This window comes from Schistocerca cancellata, chromosome 1 (assembly GCF_023864275.1).
Source record: "Schistocerca cancellata isolate TAMUIC-IGC-003103 chromosome 1, iqSchCanc2.1, whole genome shotgun sequence".
In the NCBI taxonomy this organism is placed as follows: Eukaryota; Metazoa; Arthropoda; class Insecta; order Orthoptera; family Acrididae; genus Schistocerca; species Schistocerca cancellata.
The window spans coordinates 254829490-254849012 of record NC_064626.1 but is presented as its reverse complement, the minus strand read 5'-3'; the positions used below and the strand labels follow the sequence as shown (position 1 = coordinate 254849012).

The 19523-nt window shown below is 43.1% G+C and overlaps 1 protein-coding gene across 6 annotated transcripts in view; it reads left to right on the top strand.

The window, feature by feature from the left end:
* The first annotated feature begins 1681 nt into the window (after positions 1 to 1681).
* Positions 1682 to 19523, top strand: part of LOC126170586 (inter-alpha-trypsin inhibitor heavy chain H6-like) — a 213216-nt gene continuing 195374 nt past the window's right edge. For all 6 annotated transcript variants that reach the window (XM_049920740.1, XM_049920738.1, XM_049920742.1 and 3 more), the window contains exons 1-2: positions 1682 to 1855; positions 18277 to 18443. In XM_049920740.1, the coding sequence (XP_049776697.1) occupies positions 1757 to 1855; positions 18277 to 18443 (266 nt within the window). In that variant the 5' untranslated portion in view covers positions 1682 to 1756. The remainder of the gene's footprint in view (positions 1856 to 18276; positions 18444 to 19523) is intronic.

Sequence of the window (19523 nt, the reverse complement as noted above, 5' to 3'; positions counted from 1 at the left end):
ACAGAAGCGCCTAGAACCGCTCGGCCACCGCGGCCGGTGGCAGTGCAGTACTCACCAGCGAAAGGTATGGGGTCCGGCTTCGACTTCCAGTTCCACACCAAATATTAAATCGTCACAAATGGTCATAGCAGCTTACACCCCACTAGAGAGTTAAAAAAGTCTTCTTCTTCTCATACGTCTTCCAAAATACAGTATGTGAATACCTGGCTGAAAATGACTTACAAGTTCGTGGCGCCCTCCATCGGTAATGGTGGAATTCAGTATGGTGGTGGCCCACCCTTAGCCTTGTGACAGCTTCTCTCAGGCATACGTTCCATCAGGTTCTGGAAGGTTTCTTGGGGAATGGCAGCCCGTTCTTCACGGAATACTGCACTGAGAAGAAGTATCGGCGTCGGTCGGTGAGGCCTGGCACGAAGTTGGCGTTCAAAAAATCCCCAAGGTGTTCTGCAGGATTCAGGTCAGGACTTGTGCAGGCCAGTCCATTGCAGGGATGTTGTAGTTGGGTAACCACTCCGCCACAGGCCGTGCGTTATGAGCAGGTAATCTATCGTATTGAAAGACGCATTGCTCTTCAACAGTGGGAAGCAAGAGAGGTTCTTAAAACATGAATGCAGGCCTGTGCTGTGATAGTGCCACGCAAAACAACAAGGGGTGCAAGCCACCTCCATGAAAAACGCGACCACACCATACCACCGCCTCCGAATTTTACTGTTGGCACTACGCACGCTGGCAGATGACGTTCACCAGGCATTCGCCATACCCGCACCATGCCATCGGATCGCCACATTGTGTACCGTGATTCACTCCACACTCCACTGTTCAATCGTCCAATGTTTAGCTCCTTACACCAAGCGAGGCGTCGTTTGGCATTTACCGGCGTAATATGTGGCATATGAGCAGCGGCTCGACCATGAAATTCAAGTTTTCTCACCTCCCGCCTAACTGTCATAGTACCTGCAGTGGATTCTGATGCAGTTTGGAATTACTGTGTGATGATGTGGATAGATGTCTGCCTATTACACATTACGACCCCGTTCAACTGTCGGCGGTGTCTGTCAGTCAACAGACGAGCTCGGCCCGTATGCTTTTGTGCTGTACATTTCACTATCACATCGGAAACAGCGGACCTAGGGATATTTATGAGTGTGGAAATTTCACGTACAGATGTATGACACAAGTGACGCCCAATCACCTGACTACGTTCGAAGTCAGTGAGTTCCGCGAAGCGCCCCATTCTGCTCTCTCACGTTGTGTAATGACTACTGAGATCGCTGATATGGAGTACCTGGCAGTGGGATACTTTTGGTCACATAGTGTAGAAATAATGAACGAAATTAAAAGTTACTCGTCGGAATAGTACTCAGCAGTTGGAAACAAAGTGCTTAGAAACAGAAATGGCTGCCTAATTGGGAGAAGCTCTAAATATTCGTAGTGTTTCAGTGATGTTTCTGAGTGAGGAAATACAAGAATGACGGATTATAAGGAAGTATTGGTAGCAACGAAATGAAGGTTTATTCTGCGCACAAGATGAAAACGGTACTAACTTAAAAAGAAGAAAAAAACAGTAGAACGTTACTCATAGCGTAGTCCTACTGTCAGTATTATCCGGGTTGCGTCAGGCTAACCTTGTTTGTGTACTAAAGGAAAATGGTGCTGCTCAGTAACGGAAGCTAACTGCCAGTCGCGGGAACAGCCTGACGCGCCAGGGGACAAGGGTCGCTTGCTGACGTCACACGGTTCGGGCGGCTGGCGGGAGATGGGACGCCGGCGTGGTCTGCAGCCTCAGTTACAGCTGAGGATGGACTTCAGAGCGGTCGTGGTGTCGGCGGCGCTGCTGGTCGCCGTCTCTGCTCAGGTTACTTCGCTTATCTGGCACTCAAGTAGTTTATATATACCGTCTCAGTCTCTTTTCACTAACATTGTGTTGGAACGATGCGTTTCGGCAGCTTGCTGCCATCATTAGGCGCATTTACTTGTACATTGCAAGTAATATGAAGTGATGAAACTTCCTGCAGATTAAAACTGTGTGCCCGAGCGAGACTCGAACTCGGGACCTTTGCCTTTCGCGGGCAAGTGCGCTACGGACTGAGCTACCCAAGCACGACTCACGCCCCGTCCTCACAGCTTTACTTCTGCCAGTACCTCGTCTCCTACCTTCCAAACTTTACAGAAGCTCTCCTGCGAACCTTGCAGAACTAGCACTCCTGAAAGAAAGGATATTGCGGAGACATGGCTTAGCCACAGCCTGGGGGATGTTTCTATAATGAAATATTCACTCTACAGCGGAGTGTGCGCTGATATGAAACTTCCTGGCAGATTAAAACTGTGTGCCGGACCGAGACTCGAACTCGGGACCTTTGCCTTTCGCGGGCAGGCGCTCTGCCGACTGAGGACGGGAGCGTGAGTCGTGCTTGGGTAGCTCATTCGGTAGAGCACTTGCCAGCGAAAGGCAAAGGTCCCGAGTTCGAGTCTCGGTCCGGCACACAGTTTTAATCTGCCAGGAAGTTTCGTATCAGCGCACACTCCGCTGCACAGTGAAAATTTCATTCTGGAAACATCCCCCAGGCTGTGCTAAGCCATATCTTCGCAATATCCTTTCTTTCAGGAGTACTAGTTCTGCTAGGTTCGCAGGAGAGCTTCTGTAAATTTTGGAAGGTAGGAGTCGAGGTACTGGCAGAAGTAAAGCTGTGAGGACGGGGCGTGATTCGTGCTTGGGTAGCTCATTCGGTAGAGCACTTGCCAGCGAAAGGCAAAGTTCCCGTGTTCGAGTCTCGGTCCGGCACACAGTTTTAATCTGCCAGGAAGTTTCATATCAGCGCACACTCCGATGTAGAGTGAATATTTCATTCTAGGAATATGAAGTGATGTTAGTTTCTTCTGCTAGTGTGCCAGTGAGGTTATGTGTAGGAAATGATGCCTGTTCAGGAAGATAAATGTGTTACAGTGTGCTCATTATATTGTGATAGGCATAAGTAGTCGTTTGTTAGCGCATTTACTTACATTTTTATTGGTAAATTCTACATCTACATCTACGTGGATACTCTGCAAATCACATTTAAGTGCCTGGCAGAGGGTTCATCGAACCACCTTCACAATTACTATTCCAATCTCGTATAGCGCGGGGAAAGAACGAACACCTATATCTTTCTGTACGAGTTCTGATTTCCTTATTTCATCGTGGCGATCGTTTCTCCCTACGTAGGTCTGTGTCAACAAAATATGTTCGCATTCAGAGGAGAAAGATGGTGATTGGAATTTCGTGAGAAGATGCCGTCGCAACGAAAAAGTCTTTCTTTTAATGATGTCCAGCCCAAATCCTATATCATTTCTGTGACACTCTCTCCCATATTTCACGATAATACAAAACGTGCTGCCCTTCTTTGAACTTTTTCGATTTACTCCATTAGTCCTATCTGGTAAGAATCCCACACCGCACAGCAGTATTCTAAGAGCTGGGTATGGGACACAGAGCACAGTAACAGGTACATCACAACTTAACGCTTTCACAATCATTTGTTTACATCAATCCAAAGACACTTGAAAGCTAGGATAAATTGATTTCTATTGCTGAAACAGTAGTATTCAGTGAAGATGTAATATTTATATCTAGATATGTTTGTGCCATGGCAAATATTAAAATTTTTCTCCGATGAAACAGGCATCAGCATTGGAGAAGTTTTAAAGAAGCTAATATTATTACAAGTTTGTCATTTAGTAACATGTCTCCATGTGTCATGCCATCAATGAATGTTTCCAGTTCTTCATACGAGTTCATCTGGTACCTCTGGACCATTTTATGTAATACATAAATATCGTGCACCATGTCAAGGAGTCTGTGGCCTGTGTTTTTTATGTGGGTGTCTATTGCTGATTGATTATAGTTGCTAGTGTGGTAGGCAAACGTTAGTAAGAAGTGATTGTTGCAGTATACATTATTTTATAAAAATCCTACAATACAGTCGCAGTCTCCAAATCACATCCATATAACATGTATAAATTTAAGTTAGACTCCATTGTAGCCTAGAACCCATTGCAATTGCAACTATTTTCACCTCAAAAGAATATTCAGGGATACGATTTTCCAGTTATTTACATATAAACCTATTTATATGCTCCACAAGCCGCCATAACGTGTGTGGTAGAGAGTATTTCGAACACCACTACCGCTCCCTATTTTTCCTGTTCCAGGCGCGAACGGTGCGTACTAGAGGATTCACTGTTTGTAAGCCTCCATGTGAGCTCAAACCCATCTAATTTGACTTTCACGGTCTTTTAGCGAGATGCCTGTAGCAGGAAACAATATGTGTGTGTAAAACGTGTGTGAAACCTTATGGGACTTAACTGCTAAGGTCATCAGTCCCTAAGCTTACACACTACTTAACCTAAATTATCCTAAGGACAAACACTCACACCCAAGCCCGAGGGAGGACTCGAACCTCCGCCGGGACCAGCCGCACAGTCCATGACTGCAGCGCCCAAGACCGCTCTGCTATTTCCACGCGAAACAATATGTTGGTTGATTCTTCTAGGAACGCACACTCCCGAAAATGTGACAGCAAACCACACCGGGGTGCAGCACCGACCTTTCTTGTTGCATCTGTTACTGGAGCTGTATGAGAATTACGCTTTCGCTCTTGCTTGATGAATCCGTGAGGAAACACTCGACTCTTTCTTAGATCTTTTCTATTTCCTCTAAGCAGTCGTATGGGTAGGGGTCCCAGACTGAGGATAAACACTCGAATGCCGATAGAATGAGCGTTTTGTAAGATACAAACTTCGTGGTTTGTCTCTTCTTCCTCACGACCCTTCCAGTCAATCTCAATGGCATCTGCCTTTCCGACGCCAGCTAGGTTTTATGTGGCTGTTCTGCTTTAAATAAGTTTGTACGCTTACTCAGAAGTATTTAACGGATGTAACTATTTCCAATGATTAATCAGAAGCTATATAATCAACCAATAAATAGACTTTCTCCACTTATGGTCAGCTTCTCGTATTTGTAATGAGGGATGAGTGACAACTGCCAATCCCTGCACAACATGGTGATGGTCTGCAGGTTTTCCTGCATTTCACTACAACGTTCTATCGTCTCTAAATACAACCAGATCATCCACGAAAACGCAAGTTGTTTCCTACGTGAACAGTGATACTTCTACAGTACTGTTATCGAAGTGAGTCGAGATTGATGCGTTTTCGGACGAACGGCTGGGTAGTTGTGGTAATGATGATGATGATGATGACGATGATGATGTGCAGTTTGTGGGGCGCTAAACTGCGCGGTCATCAGTGCCCGTAGAACGTCCCAAATTTTACACGGTCCAATTTTTTCAAATGGCTCTGAGCACTATGGTACTTAACATCTTAGTTCATAAGTCCCCAGAACTACTTAAACCTAACTAACCTAAGGACATCACACACATCCATGCCCGAGGCAGGATTCGAACCTGCAACCGTAGCGGTCGCGCGGTTCTAGACTGAAGCGCCTAGAACCGCTCGGCCACCACGACCGGCCCTATTTTTTCACAGTCCATTGAAAGCCACTGTCACAAATGATGATGATGACGATGAAATGATAAGGACAACACATACACCTAGTCCCCGGGCAGAGAAAAATTCCCAACTCGGCCGGTAATGGAACCCAGGACTTAGTCGTGGTAAGCAAATACAGTAAGTATACTGCTGAAATGTCTTTCACGACCACCTTCATGCTTTACTGAGATATTCGCCACATGAGAAATACGTGAATGAAATAGCCTTCTCTTGTAAATATTTTCCATTCGCTACAGCGAAACGGTTGACCTAAACTTGCCACACGAAATAATGTTGTAAATACTTAAGCAGACTTCATTAATCACTGCGAAATATGGTTACACCTTAACGATGGAACGTGAAATACATACTCAGATGGCGCCTCGATAATTTGGTACTGCTTTATGCTGTCCGATAACGACCCAGAAGACGGCTCGGCAAGGAGTTTAAAGTTATTAAAACGCATCCTGCTTCCTTTATTAAGTCCGCACCTGATGAATCTTTGCCCCATGTCGAACTGGAGTTACTTGTCTTAGCTGGATGGCAATTTTGATTGTAAGGAATCGAACTGAGGGTATGTCATCAGTCTAGAAATCAAATGAGCTGTGCTCGTTTGTCCTGTTACAGCAATATTTGTGTCCAGTTTCGCTACCACGTAAAATGACACGCAGATCGCTCGATTTACAGACCGGTGGTGGTCAATTCAAGGAGCTGATTCGATTCAACTCTGGCTCACCTGCCAGTGTCAGAAACACAGTCTATGCAGGGTGGGGCAGATAAGACAAGCCTTCCCAAATATATTCAGAGGAGTAGATTTATCGTTGTGCATTTTTCGCTAAGTTGTGGCGCATTGTCAGACGCAAGTTGATAATTTTTAACATCTGAACTTGCCGAACCAAGTCACCGACATTTTTTTAATTATATACTTTTTCCTTGGAAATGGAAAGAACCTTCGAAGTGGACAACTACATAACATGATACGTGACCAAATAGTAAGAAGACAACAGAGCCGCCAACTTCTGTCCCGCTGTCAGGAGAAGAGGTTCCTCAAACGTGTGCATCCTTATACCAAATGCAAGAATACCCGTAACTCTGGCACGGTTCATATGCCTATCATTTTCACTGCCATTAAGGGCTGAAAATGTTGATCTTGAGCATTGATACTTGGTATAAAACCGTTCCGGACAAAAGATTCTTGTCGTTAAATTTCGTCTGGACTAATCGGAGCACAATCCTTGTTATATGGTATTAATAATGTATTGTTTGTGGATTTCTTATTTAATTTGGCTTACAGACAAAAGTTCAGATGTGCTATGGCGGATGAGCGTGTAGCTACGTAAAGAATTACAAAACATTTTATATACCGGGCAGCCAAAGCCGTGGAAATACACCGTGTCAAACGAGGAATCGCAACAGCTGCTAAATGATGCTTTATTGATCGGTTTCGCAGCTTATAGTTGCATCCTCAGGTATACACACCGAAGCACTAAACAAACTCGTACAGATATGCGTATTCAAACATAGAGGTTTGTAAACAGCCACAATACGTCGCTGTGGTCAGCAACGCCTGTATAAAGCAACAATAGCGCAGTTGTTAGATCATTTACTGCCGCTAAAATGGCAAGTTATGAAGATTTAAGTGAGTTTGAACATGGTGTTATGGTCGGCGCACGAGCAATGGGACACAGCACCTCCGAGATAGTGATGAAATGGGGATTTTCCCGTATGACCATTTCACGAGTCTACCGTGAATATCAGGAATCCGGTAAAACATCAAATCTCCGGCATGACTGCGGCAGGAAAAAGAGCCTGCAAGAACGAGACCAACGACGACAAGAGAATCGTTCAACGTGAGAGCAGTGCAACACTACCGCAAATTGCTGCAGATTTCAATGCGGGGCCATCAACAAGAGTCAGCGTGCGAACCATTCAACGAAACATCACCTATATGGGTTTTCGAAGCCGGAGGCTCATTCGTGTACCCTTGATGACTGCACGACACGAAGCTTTACGCATCGCCTGTGCCCGTCAGCACCAACGTTTGACGGTTGACTGGAAACATGTTGCCTGGTCGGACGAGTCTAGTTTCAAATTGTATCGAGAGGACCGACATGTACTGGTGTGGAGACAACCTCATGAATCCATGGACCCTGCATGTCAATAGGGGACTGTTCAAGCTGGTGAAGGCACTGTAATTATGTGGGGCGTGTGCTGTTGCACTGTGCATTCCGACGGACTTGGGCAATTCCAGCGGGTCAGTGTGACATGCCCTTCTGAGATTAAACACTTTCGCCCGCCACCAAACCCCCCTGACATGATTAGTATTGAGCATATCCGGGATGCCTCACAATGTGCTGTTCAAAAGTGATCTCCACCCCCTCGTACTCTTACTGATTTATGGACGCCCTGCAGGATTCATGGTCTGTAGTACTACTTCAGACATTAGTCGAGTCCGTGCCACGTCATGTTGCAGCACTTCTGCTTCCTCGCGGCGATCGTTGTAGGGTGTCCCAGGATGTGGCGATAAACTTCAAGAGTACTTGAGAAGCAAATCGAGAATGGTAACCTGTTTCCAGAAACTTCACACAACGACGCTACAGAGCGTGGAAGTAATATACGCCGGTGAAATCCAGATCAGGGTTAAATGGACGACACAGTATTCTGAGTATTATTTCATTTGACTGATAATATTGGATTTTCCTGTAACCTTGTCCTGAATCCTTTACGAATCGATTATATGGACTAGAGGATGCAGCTATAAGTTGCGAAAGCTATAGTTTCAATAGATGATCGTTTAACAGTTGGTGCGGTTCATCATTTAACAAGATGTACACCAAGAATGATGTCTAACGTGCCGCCAACGACAAGATCATTAGAAAGGGAGCAGAAGATCGGTTTGGACAGGGATGTAGAACGAATACGCCGAACTCTTTCCAAACAAAGCACGACGCCATTTATGTTAAGCGATTTATGGAAACTACGGAAAGAACTTAGTTCTGTACGTCGGAATGTGCATTTGAAGCGGGGTTTCTCAGGGACGCTGGTTCTGCGCCGTAACTACTGCGCCATCTCATTTGTTTCGGGACTGTTTAAAGTGTCATGTTAAATCACAGTTCATCATGTTTTTCATGAAACGGCTGTTAAGAGATGAATTGTGTCATATCCCACATCAAGGCGATTTCTTCATAAGTAAAAACTGATACACTTTGTGTTAATTCTTCGCCATTTTATAAGTTTAACCAGAGTGGTATTAGGAGTGGAAGCAATGCGGTACCTTTCATGAAATTCGGAAGGCCTCATAGAAGTCTGAAGCTTATTATCCTGACGGCAACGAGTTTATAAAGGAGGGAGTTCTAACGTAGTGGAAAACCTGATTCGACTTCAGCTTCAGCAAAGGCAAGGAAACCCTAATCTGAATCGCTTGACAAGGATTAAGCTAGAGACTCCTCCGGCGAACGTATATTACCCACAGTATGTCCTCGCTCGGCATAAAGAAATATATTAACATACAGCGATGGTACTTGGTTTGTGTGGTACTGGCTTCAATTTAAGTGGTACCACCATCAAGTAAAAATGAATACTATTATCTTCGTAATATCAGCACACTATATTGTGATAGTCTGGCCATCCTGATTTAGGTTTTCCGTGATTTCCCTAAATCGCTCCAGGCAAATGCCGGGATGGTTCCTTTGAAAGAGCACTGCCGAATTCCTTCCCCATCCTTCCCTAATCCGATGAGACCGATGACCTCGCTGTTTGGTCTCTTTCCCCCAAACAATCCAATCCAATCCACAAATTTGTGAAGATTATTTAGAGATATTTCTCTATGTTTCTCTTGATAGGACATTCACGATTGATAGCATCTGCATATAGTTGCATTGAATTTCATTTTCAAATAAAGTAAAGCACAGGCCGGTTTCAGAGCAACAGCCTTCTCTTCATGTGAAACTGAAAAATTACAAATGAACATGTTATATTTCAGTCATATATCACTATGAAATTAACTCGGAACGGCAACGCAGGGTTCTTTAGTCTGGAATGGGTTTTTGTAATTCGTTGTCGTGCTATAGAGCAGATCATCACGGTCAGTTATCGGCTGACTTATGTTCCGCTTGCTGTCATCTCGTTTGGCAACAGCCACTGCTCTCAGAGGAGGAAGTTGCACAGTCTAATCAGGGGGAAACGCTCCTTCCTCATTGCTGTGTCCTCGCGGCAGCGACAGCAATACCACACGTCAGTTTCTCCGTTGGAAATGGCTCTGAGCACTATGCGACTTAACATCTATGGTCATCAGTCCCCTAGAACTCAGAACTACTTAAACCTAACTAATCTAAGGACAGCACACAACACCCAGTCATCACGAGGCAGAAAAAATCCCTGACCCCGCCGGGAATCGAACCCGGGAACCCGTAGTTTGTCCGTTGTAGCGTAGGTATAGGACCGTGGGTACTGCTCCTGAATGTATCCTGTAGAAAATGCGTCTGCATCCGCTACTGTAGCATGCAAGGGTCGTCTGGCAAACAGCCATATCTGCCGCCTACAGCGTATGCAGAAGCACAAGGGCCATGAGATTTCCCAAGCACGCAGGTCCTTCAGCTATTCGGGGTACGCAAGGTTATCAGAACAACGGGAACACCCGCGTGGAGATGAGCAATACAGCGTCGGACAATCCGTGGTCGCGTGATACCGTGGTCTTTCCCGCCTGTATCTATATGAAATTACGCATGAATGTCAGATACGCGTGTGATTCTGCGAGCACATGCTGAAGTGCCCTTTACCCTGTAACTGACAAGTATACTGTAGGCTTAAGCCTTCGTTTTGCCTTAAGAAATCCGCACTAATGTGCAACTATAAGTAATATTCCCAATTACACAAGGGATTATTAGGTACAGAGCGCAATGCAGCGTAAGCAAATGAAGCGCTAACCACATCCCACACTAGATATAAGAGTTTCAAAAGTTATGTAATGTACAATATCACCTCAGTTAACTGTATCTCATCATTTCTATAGATTCATTAAAGTAGTTTATTTTATGCCGTATAAAAGGGCAGAGACGGTATAAAATTCTGTCTGTCAATATCAAACAATGGAAAATCCAGGATGGAATAATGCAATATTATGAAAAGGGTAGTTTGTTACTCATCATATAGCGGAGAAATTGAGTAGCAGATAGGAAGTTGAGTAGCACATAGATTAAAACGGTAGTTTTTTACTCATCATATAGCGGAGAAGTTGAGTACCAGATAGGAACAACAACAAAACTGTCAAACAAGTAAGCTTTCGCCCAAGAAGGCCATACACACACCACATTCACGCAAACGCAACTCACTCACACACACACACACACACACACACACACACACACACACACACACACACATGACCAGTCTCTCGCTGCCTCGGCATAAGAAGAGGGGACAATATATATAGGGTGGAAACACTGTACCAACTTGATTACAAGCAAGTATGACTCGTGCAAGTAATAACAACATTACCCCAGGTGGTAACCAATCCACCCATCAACAGATGGCAACCAGGAATTCGGATTCTGGGGAACCTGGACTTACACGATTACATCAGAGAAAGTCGGAGCTCTCTGGCAAGCTTCCACTTAAAACACCTACATACATTGGAACCTTTAACATAAATACATTAATCCAACCAGGAAAACTTCTAAACCTTACAACAGAACTTGAAAAGCAAAAGATAGTAACACTAGCTTTACAGGAGACACGTTTTACAGATGAAGAAACATCAGATTATGGCAACTATCGCATCTTTAAGAGCAAGACGGATAATCGAATCGGAAGAGGAGCCCCCCATCTCGGGATGGCGTTTATCATACACAAGAGCGTGCTCAGCTCCATCAAGGAAGTTACTCCCGTAAATAATAGGATAATGACGATGCGCTTACAATGTGCCAACAAAACATACACAATGGTTAATGTTCATGCTCGCACAAACGGAGACAACAAGAAAAACCCCATAGAAACAGAAAAGTTCTGGGAAAATTTGGAGAATATAATGGCCAAGATTCCAAAAGATGATACAAAAGTTCTACTCGGCGATTTTAATGCCCAAATTGGTAGAGAGAAAATCCACCAAAAAACAGTAGGCAAATATCCTGCACATAAATTTACTAATAACAATGGTACAAGGCTCGTCGAACTATGTAAGCAGAATAACCTGAAGATAATGTCAACATCTCTAAGAAAATGTCCAAGAAAACAAAAGACATGGAGATCTCCTATACAACAAATTGGCGAGTTTCAAATAGATCATGTGGCGATTTCATACCCAGTACAAAAAGAAATTTACGACGTCCAAGTACGCAGAGGAGTAAACATTGATTCAGACCATTACCTAACTAGAATTAAAATCAAGTTTACAGCACGAAGAAGTCATCAGAAGAAAACAGAAATACAGAAATATGACACCAAGAAGATTAAGAAGAAGTAAAAGAAGAATGGGAGAAGGAAAAGGCAAACACATGGGAAGAATTTCATTCTAAAATCACGCGAATAGCTAAGGAAACTATTCCCTTGAAAAAGATATTCAAACACCCTTGGTGGGATTCAGACTGTGAAAATGCATTGGAAAGGAGAAAAAAGGCATTTCAAGAATATAACAGTAAAAAATCACAAGAAAGTCTACATTTATTTAACGAGGTTAGAAAACAGGTTTCAAAATCTATTAGGCAAGCAAAAAGGAAGTACACAAAGGCACAACTGTATGCCATAGAAGAAAATTTCCAAAACTATAATACAAGAGACTTCTACAGAACTTTCGCAGATAAAATACGAGGATATATCCCTCAAAATTTATGTTTCAGAAAACTAGATGGTAAATTAGCCCTAACAAACCAGGAAAACTGTCAAGTATTGGCTCAATATTTTTCTAACCTACTAAATTGCCCAGAACATAGTTTAAGGTTTCCCAAAGAAATCAGTGCCAACGCTCAACCGGATTCATTACCACCAACACAGGAAGAAATCAAATGTCACATTAAAAACTTAAAAAATAATAGAACATCTGGCGAAGATGGCATTGTTGCAGAGCTATTAAAAAACCTAGGACCAAAGACGTTGCAAGAGCTCACAAAAATAATAACAAAAATATGGGAAACAGAAAAATTACCAGAGGATTGGAAATGTGCCCTTATTCACCCGTTACATAAAAAAGGAGACAGAACAAATGTCAATAACTACAGGGGAATCTCACTTTTACAAGTCACCTACGAAAATTCTCTCAACATGCCTGCTGAAAAGAACACAAGAGCAGCTGGAACGCCAAATTGGTGATTATCAAGCAGGCTTCCGCCCCGGTCGCTCATGCATAGAACAAATATTTAATTTAAAGACAATATTAAAACACAAAGCAATTAGAAATGCCCCCATAATTTGTACATTTGTAGATGTTAAGAAAGCCTATGACTCAATTGACCGGCAATCTTAGTCTAACATTTTAGAGGAACTTGGACTTGACTCCAAAACACTAAGGCTTATCAAAGAATCACTGACAGACACTGTATCTAAAGTTAAATTCAGGGGAGAAATCTCTGAACCTTTTCTCATAAAAACTGGAGTACGTCAAGGTGACGGGCTATCTCCACTTCTGTTTAATATAGTCCTGGATAAAGTCATTAAGGAATGGGAAAAAGAATTTAAAAATCAATCCTACTGGAAACCAATCCATCTTGGTAGAACCAAAGACATCTTGGAGATATCTTGTTTAGCATTCGCGGACGACTTGGCCATACTTGCAGATGATGAAGAAATCGCCACCAAACAAATAGAGATCCTTAAGGAATGCGCGGATAAAGTAGGTTTACAAATTTCGTTTCAAAAGACAGAATTTTTCTGTACGAAATTCCATATACACAGTTTGAACACAAAATATGGAAAAATAAATAGAGTAAAACATTTTAAATACCTAGGTGAAATTTTGGAGCCAACCGGAGGAGAGAAAGTTGCACAGAAGATCAGACAACAGAAAATGAAGAGAGCATATGGTATGACACATGAAATATACAATGAAAAATGCATCTCCTCGAACATAAAAATCAGACACTACTGCGCAGTAATTAAGCCAGCAGCACTATATGCTAGTGAAACCCTCACACTCCACACAAAATGTGATTTAGAAAAAATACTAAAAGAAGAACGCAAAATTATGAGAAAGATTTTAGGTCCAAAATTAACAGAAGAAGGATACCGGATACAATCAAGAAGAACCACAGAAACTATATCAAACCTGGCAGCAGACATAAGAAGGCGAAGATTAAAATTTTATGGACATGTCACTAGACTTCCCCCCACACGACTCACCAACAGAATTCTCACTTACATAGAAAAAGTCAAATCAACAACACCATGGATTAGCCAAGTAAAATTAGATTTACAAAAAGCAAATATTGAACTTAAAGATGTCAAAGATAGAAAAACTTTTAGAAATAAGGTGGAAAAGTGGATTGTATTGTCGGAGAAGGAAGCACTAAAGAGACCAGGAACAAAATGGACAGAAGAAAGAAAAAGAAAACATGGAGAACGAATGAAATAAGTATGGAAGAAACGACGTCAGAAAGCTTTGCGTGATCCTTCTGGGTCCATTCGCGATAAGTAAGTAAGTATATAGGGCAATTGACATGAGTTTTGCACGTGATAGTGATAGTTTTTTATATCATTTAGATGGGGCCCGCCACGAATTCAAGCGTTTCATCACAGAGTCTATGTCATGAATTATTTGCTGAATGTATTCCAATTTCTATTTTCCTCTACAGCTCCCTCTACTATCATGGAACTCATTCCCTGATGTCTTAACAGATGTGCTATCATCCTTTTTCCTGTCAGTGTTTTCCGTATATTCCTTTCCTCGTTTATTCCACCGAGAATCTCTTCGTTCCTTACCTTATCAGTCCATCCAGTGTTCAACATTCTGTAGCATCACATCTCAAATGTTTCGACTCACACATGTTCCAGTTTTCCTACAATCCATATCTCACTACCATGCAACGCTGTGCTCAAAACTTACATTCTTATAAATTTCTTTCTCAAATTAAAACATTTGTTTCATACTATCAGACTTCCGTTGGCCAGAACTGCCCATTTTGCCCGTGTTAGTCTCCTTTTATGTCCTCCTTGCTAAGTCCGTCATTCGCTTTGTTGCTACCTAGATAGGAGAATTCTTAACATGTTCCACTAGCATACAATGCTGTGTTCAAAACGTACATTTGCAGAAATTTCTTCATCAATACAAGACCAATGTTAGATACTAGGAGACTACTCTTGACCGAGAATGCTCTTTTTGCCAATGATAGTCTACTTTTTACGTCCTCCTTCCTCCGTTCATCGTGGATTATTTTTCTACCAAGACAGCAGAATTCCTTACCTACGTCTATTTCGTGATCCCCAATTTCGACGTTAAGTATCTCGGTATTCTTATTTCTGATACTTCTCGTTACTTTCTTCTTTTTTGATTTACTCTCAATCCATGTTCTTTATTCATTAGATTCTCCATCAGATTCAACAGATCCTGTAATTGTTCTTCACTTTCACTGCGAATAAGAACGTCACCAGGGAATCTTATCACTGATATTCTTTCACCTTCAATTTTAATCCCACTCTTGAATCTTTCTTTTATTCCAGTCATTGCTTCTTCGATGTACAGATTGAACAGTTTGGGCGAAAGACTACCTCCCTGTCCCATACCCTTTTTAATTCCAGTCAGTGCGTTCTACAGATCTCTGACCCATTAAAAACATGCTCATTAGCGATATTTTGTCCACCTGCTTAATAGCAGGTGGTCCACCTTTGGAATGCAATACAGTAATTACCCTACGTGACATGAATTCGACAAGTTCTTAATAGGTTTCTTCAGGTATACGACACCTGATGGCCAGTCGTTTGTGAGACACTGCGCTTGGACCCATTATGTCCCAGACGAGTTCCATTGGGTTCAGGTCACTCCATTTCGGTGTCCAAGCTGTCAATCTGCTTTGACACTCATGCTCTTCGAAGCAAAGTACGATTTTAGCTTTGCGACACGGATAGGTATCCTACTGAAAGTTGACACTGCTCTAGGTGAAGACATCAGGCATGATGGAACGAAGATGGTCCGCAATAACGTTTACGTAGTCCACAGCTGTCATGGTGCCTTCAATTATTACCACTGGTACAATGGAGGTCGATAGGAATGTCCCCCGTAGCGTAATATCGTCCCCACCTTCCTGTGTCTATTGTGTGGTACTCGTTTGAGCAGACGTTCATCTAGACGATGACAGATACGGACATGAAAACTGATCTTTTATAATAAGAAACGTGATTGATCTAAGCAACTAAAATGTGTCCATTGGCCCACAGTCAAGTTATATTTTCCCATCCTCACTGCTATTAATCATAACTGACTACAAATACATAAAATGTGTGCGTATGTGTGTTTTGGTGTGATGATTTTGTCAAATGGGAACAAATTATTAAGAAACGACACCTGAGAGGATAAGGAGCAAAAAATATGCGTTGTTACAGAGTCTGCACGTCCGTGATGGCCTCTGCAAGCACGGCTTCTTTCAGGTACCACCACCGGCAGAAATCTAAATGGTTTACGTCCTGTGACTAGGTGGCCCATGTGACTGTACCACCTCATATGATCCATCGTCCAGATATCTCTGCATGGAAACGTGGAAGTGAGATAGAGCACCATCATATACCAGCCACATTACACCTTGTACTAGCAAAGGCATTTGTTCCAGCAGGGGAGGTATAGTCACGACCAAGAACAAATATATTTCGCCTGTGAGGCGTTCGAGAAGGCTGACTTGTTACGCGAGATGGTCGCCAACGATACCTGCTCATACATTGAGGCTGAAATACTGCTGCTGGTTCACTACTATCATACCATGAGGATCTCTGTGGTCCACATAAAGGTAGCCTCATCTGTGAATAAGATGGATGACAGAAACCCCAGCACCATGGTGACCTGTGCAAAAAGCCAGTGACAAAAGTGTCGCTGTGGAGGCAAATACATAGGTATTGCGACGTGTACGCGTTGTAAGTAATACAGTTGGCAGCAATTGTCGCAGATAGTGCGTGACACATGCTCCTCTTGTTTCCTCTATGTTTTCGGGCCACCTGCTTTGTGCTGACCCTGGAGGCTGTTCTACAGTAGTCAGCCACAGCGTGTAAACTTCACGCATGCATCGTGTGCTGCAAACGTACAGCCCAGGGCTGTGCCTGACTCGGCTTTTCTCGGTTCTTCTCGGAACTAATAACTACAGCGCGACATTTCACTTGGAGTGCGATGCAGGAATCTTTCTTGCGACATTTGGTGCGACATTTTCCGGTCGGCACGACTTTTTTCATTTCGGCAAAATATTGGTATAAGCGCTGTTTATCCTTCGCTATTTATTCGTGGAATGAAGGATATTCAGTAGTCAGTGGCTTCCTGCACAAGAAGAGACAATCTGTAATTACAGTCCTGTTTCGAAGACGAGGGTGGGACTCGTAATATCTATTTTTCAGTCGAATAATCGAGGGTATCATAAATTTGCTAAAGAGTGTTGATACAACAAAGCGTTTAAAGGCTTAGTTAATGATGGAAAAAATGTTGTTTTATGTGTAGTTCTTCATTTGTGTGGCCATAGTATCCGTAGTTGCTTTATAATTCTTGAGGGTATTTTGTGTCGTTGTATGTCGAGACTAAAAACATCTTCATTAATGTTAACACTAGTCATTTATATATATCCTGTGAACTGACTTCTTTCATGTCGCATAAGAATGGTTCAAATGATCCATGGAACATGCAACTAACTGACTAAACAACCCTGTTGGAAAAACATCTGCAACTGAGCATTATACCAGAGGTTGAAAATACCGTTTCAGTTGTAAATTTCTTTTATTATCACGACCGGTTTCGTGTACCAGGTGCGCCTAGTACACGTCCACTGCGGCGCTCGGGGACCACAGCACAGTTGCGACACCTGAGGATGGGCTTACGAGGGCCCGAAACCAGTCATTATAATAAAAGAAATTTACAACTGAAGCGGTGTTTTCAACCTCTGGTAACAAAAAAGATCAACAGGCGATCTGACAGGATTCATTGTCGTGTACCCCTCCCCCCCCCCCCCCCCCCCCATGAACCATGGACCTTGCCGCTGGTGGAGAGGCTTGCGTGCCTCAGCGATACAGATTGCCGTACCGTAGGTGCAACCACAACGGAGGGGTATCTGTTGAGAGGCCAGACAAACGTGTGGTTCCTGAAGAGGGGCAGCAGCCTTTTCAGTAGTTGCAGGGGCATCAGTCTGGATGATTGACTGATCTGGCCTTGTAACCTAATGAGAACATGGATTTTCTTGAACTACAGCGCTAATTACTAAGAATCAAAACAAATGTTTAAGACAAAATGTAGGTAGTTTTTTATGTAGAATCTGATTTTGCAATAAAAAATGGGGGTTCCCATTTGAAATTTTAAAGTTGCCTCCCGCTCGACCCCCAGGGGGCTGGGGTAGCGGGCTAATTTTAGCGCCAGCTGATGTCCCCCTCGAAAATAATCATCTTTGGATTCTACACATTTTTGTGTGTGTCTTTGTGTGTGTGTGTGTGTGTGTGTGTGTGTGTGTGTGTGTAAGAGAGAGAGAGAGAGAGAGAGAGAGAGAGAGAGAGAGAGAGAGAAAGTGAGAGAGAGAGAGAAAGAGAGAGAAAGTCAGACTGGGTAAAACTACAAGACATTTCCTCTTACTGATCCTTCTTTTCCAGGGAATTCAGCGACCGAAGGTGCACAGACTGCATGTGTTGTCCGAGGTCCGCAACCGTTATGCTAAAACGCTGATCACCAGCAGGGTTGGCAACCCTGCAGCTCAAGCACAGGAAATATCCTTCGATGCTGTGTTGCCTGAGAACGCCTTTATTTCCCGCTTTCTAATGTGAGTATGCAGTGATCAGGTCAAGTCCAAGAGAACGAGTGCTGAAAGCATCTTTCTAACATTGCATTTTCTCTACTTTGACGGGGATAAGCGATTACGAGATATCAATCAGATTTATTCGCATTATGAAGTAAAACTGAATTATTATTTTATAAGCTTAGAAAATACTTAGAGATGTTTTCAGTACACTGGGTGTCTGTCCTTAGAGACACCAGGAGCTTTTTCTCTGGTGTTTCCGCAAACAGCTGCACGTTCATTTTCGTAACTTGTCAATTCAGCCGAACCATACGGTTCATAGAGTGTTTTGTGTACTATCAAATGTCAAAAGAAAAGAATCGGTTCGTTTACTGTTAGTAACAAAAGATTTTTGAGTGAAATTTTACGTGCCTATTTGATAAAACGATCACAAATTAGTCAAGGGCTGTATTTGATTTATTAGTATGTGACAACAGGAACAGCAAAACACCAATATGCTAGCAGAGACTGAATAGCAGTGTTACATGGCAAATGGTTCAAATGGCTCTGAGCACTATGGGACTTAACATCTGTGGTCATCAGTCCCTTAGAACTTAGAACTACTTAAACCCAACTAACCTAAGGACATCACACACATCCATGCCCGAGGCAGGATTCGAACCTGCGACCGGAGCGGTCACGCGGCTCCAGACTGAAGCGCCTAGACCGCACGGCCACACCGGCCGGCGTTACATGGCAGTATATTACTCACAAACTGGTACATGAGACAGGAAAACAGGGGGTTTGGAACTAGCTACAACACGCCTTTCTATGAAAATGTCTTGGCTGTGGTAATCTTCCGACCCGTATTGGTAGCGTGTCTCTTAATTCAACCGATAACAACAACAGACAACGAAAGATTGGAAAATATTTGTTTGGCACATCCTCCTTGCCACCAATTGCCCATTCTCGTGTGCCGGCAGTGTCGAGTGCCACCGCCACGCAGATTGTACAGGCTGTACAGAGAGCGAAAAGGCTGCGCTTGCGTCACGCGGAGCTAGTACTACACGCGTACTTACTGGTTCGGCACAACACGCCACGACAATCACGTCGTAACAGTTACTT